General features: G+C 43.9%; 1 protein-coding gene across 1 annotated transcript in view; it reads right to left on the bottom strand.

Moving 5' to 3' along the window:
- NUP160 (nucleoporin 160) overlaps positions 1-3,149 on the bottom strand; it is a gene marked incomplete at its 5' end in the record, with an annotated part of 61,332 nt that overhangs the window by 26,610 nt on the left and 31,573 nt on the right. The window contains 2 exons of the mRNA XM_006035827.2: positions 736-805; positions 1,786-1,945. Coding sequence (XP_006035889.1) covers positions 736-805; positions 1,786-1,945 — 230 coding nt within the window. The remainder of the gene's footprint in view (positions 1-735; positions 806-1,785; positions 1,946-3,149) is intronic.

The following is a 3,149-nucleotide window of genomic DNA, read 5'->3' as shown; positions in this document are numbered from 1 at the left end:
TGCTGAACAATCATGGGGTACTATAGCCCAAGGACCCAGAACAAAGAACAAGAGAATCGCGAGATTTTATCCCAGTACAAGCCCTTTCCAGGGCCTGTCCCCTGGAGAGGCTGCAGAGACTGGTCAAGGGCACCAAAGGAGTAGCTAAGCCTGAACAGGAACCAGATAATTCAGATATGAGTAAGGCCACAAGAACACCCTCAAAAATTGGTCTTTATCAAGTAGTCATATCATAGTGCCTCTCATCCTCCATCTAGAACAGTGGTACATGACTTATCCAGCCCCGTGAGTTGTACGAGTGGCACAGAGTCGGTCTGCAGGCCAAATAAGGAGCTGGCTCATTATCTGGCTCATAAGGACTAAAAATTAGAAATGGGTCTAGAAGTTTAGTGATAGGAAATTCAAGCAGCAGCTACCAGTTGTTCTGTCACCAAGTTTCCAGACTTGAAAGGAACCCTGCTGGCTAGAAAAACCATCATGAGATCTGTTCCATGAGCTGTATCTTGGTCATCCCTGATCTAGAGAATATCGATTTGTTCTGTCTCTAACCAGCGGGCTGGTTATGAACATTCATTCCCATGCAAAGTCAGTTTCTAGTCTTTTCTTTCCTACACAAACAAGGAAAAGTACTGGGTATTTTCTGGCTCAAAAATCAATAGATGAGATACATTCTTCATTTTGTGGACGCTGCTGTTAAAGAGAAAGAATTATTTTCCACATGTGCTAACAACTCACCTGCAGCTGGGTATACTGACAGCTCCCCATTAAACATTCTGGGAAGAGAAACCCAGGATTGCTGGGCCACCTGAGCATTAGCTAAGGAACAGGGCAATTCCTCTGCAGTCAGGAAAGAAAGCAAAAATTTAGTCTAGACGAGCTTTAAAAATAATAGCTTTGAAATGCGTATGCCTCCGGTGTTCAGTTTGCTCAAGAGTAAAGAGATTAGGCTGCTTTATATGAATTTGTTTTACTGTAACAGTATTCAGGCATGCCGGGCAAAGCCATTAGCTAATCCAACTCCACCACCACTCAACTCCTCAGGGGGCTGAAGGTGGCGAGGGGGAAAAAAATCTCTCAACCCAATAAACATACCAAGTTTTTCACACTTGAGGTCCTAAGGTTAGTTTTCAAACCCATGTTTAAAGCACCTGAAATTGACCTGACTTTGAAAAGCTCCAAACACCTACATATCATAGTAACCTCACCTGGAATTAGGGCATTTATTTCAGAGGCTAAATATGGATTCAAGAGCCCAACTTCAGGCATCTAGATCTGATCCTTCAAACTGTGCATTACTCTTAAAAGCAGACCGCTGTTACCTGTAATCTACAGCAGGTGTCAGCAATCTACGGCCCATGGGCCAGATCCAGCCCTAAATGAGACCATATCTGTTCCACAAAGATCTGATCTAGTCCGTATTTTAATAATGGCTGGCCAACCCCTACTTCCACCTGATCCAGCCTGCATTTTACTAATGGCCTGCTGATCCCAGCTGCTGCTCCAGCTCCAACCCCGTGCTTTGTTGAGAAGGCTGCTATCTCTCCCTCCCACTGCATCCACTACTGCCCCATCGCTACCAAATTAGCCATTGCAACTCTTGGCTCCCCATACTTGTCAGCAGGGATGATGAGCAGAGACCACACTGGGGTTTGATTGCCCGAGGTGACAGCCAGACCTCAATGGGTGGCCCACCCTTAATAAAAGGTTGTTGACCCCCGATTTACAGCATTGTGTAACATCCAGTTATACACAGTTCTTCATCACAACTTCATTATTCAAGGATACAGAAGTGGCAGGAGATCAGCGATAACTGTAGTAATCAGATGAGGCCAATTCAAACTGGTTTCTGTCAAAGAGGCATTGGGTTGAGAGAAGAAGTGAGAAATTATGAGTTTTCTTGCCACTTCCTGAAAGAACAACTCCACAACTGTTTGAGGGCTGGACACTACAAAACAAAAATAAAGAACAGTTGGAAGGCTGCAGAACATGCAGCAAAAACATACATCATAGCCATGTTTGTACTCTCTTCACATCACCATGAGTGTCACTGACAAATCATAAAAAAAACCCCCATGATCTGAAGAAAGGGATTTCGTGTCTGAAAACTGGTTTAACATTTCTCCCAGCTATACAGCCAGTCCAATAAAAGATATAACAAAAAAACCCAAAAACCCACACTTGCTTCTCACAGGCCAGTTATACACTGAGTGACAAAACTGTTAACACCATACACTGAACCAACATTTCTTTAGTTCCTTACAACAGGGGTGACTAGTGTGCAGCATGGGTAGCCTGTGTGTGTTGCACGCAGCAGACTGGGGAGGGAAAAGGCAGCACAGCAGCAGCCAGAGCAGGGAGCAGAAAGCAGGGCAACAGATCAGGCAGGGAGCAGAAAGCAAAGCATCTGAATGGGCACAGAAAAGGGACGGGAGTGGCACTTGAAGAGGATGCAAGGCTACTGTGGCACACCTGACAAAAAGGCAGGACCCCACTGCCTTACAACATTTACTGGTTAAATCTGAGGCAGCTTCAGAAGCTTGCCATCCAGAGCACTAACATTTATTAAGTAGACCTCAATTATGACAATCCAGAAGATCTAAAATATCAATTCTTTCCAGCATGTGCTCATCAGTTCAGAGCTAGCAATCAAATTGAATGTTAGGTAATTACACAGAAGGGCTGTAGAATGGACTTCCCTCTCTTCCTCAGCCCCTAGGTTCAAATAGTTCTTTCTTGTTAGAGTTCTTTTAAACTAAGCAGTCCCACCATTTCAGTCTTTATAACTAATCATTCTTAACTGCTTCCCAAGAACAACCATGTCCTCTTAAATCCTCTCTGTATCACCTCTTTCCCGAAACAAGGAAGCAGGAAGGGAACACCGTCTTCCCAATACTACCATGCCCATAATTAATCCATAAATAAATCTTCTATTATTTCCCATCCCTTTCCTTATTTACACTGCAAATTTGTACCATACTTTGATTAATGAAAACTATGGTGCATCAGCAGTCCCTCAATACAAGGAGGACAGTCTTCCAACAAATGAGGAAGTCAGTGTAAGAGGCTGATCCAAGATTGCATGTTTGACTGCAGATATGGCAAACTGGTCTGGGAAGAAGGAATAGATCCTAATGATGTCAGGCCATAGC

Source organism: Alligator sinensis, unplaced genomic scaffold (genome assembly GCF_000455745.1).
Source record: "Alligator sinensis unplaced genomic scaffold, ASM45574v1 scaffold155_1, whole genome shotgun sequence".
Lineage (NCBI taxonomy): Eukaryota > Metazoa > Chordata > Crocodylia > Alligatoridae > Alligator > Alligator sinensis.
This window is presented reverse-complemented; position numbering and strand designations above follow the sequence as displayed.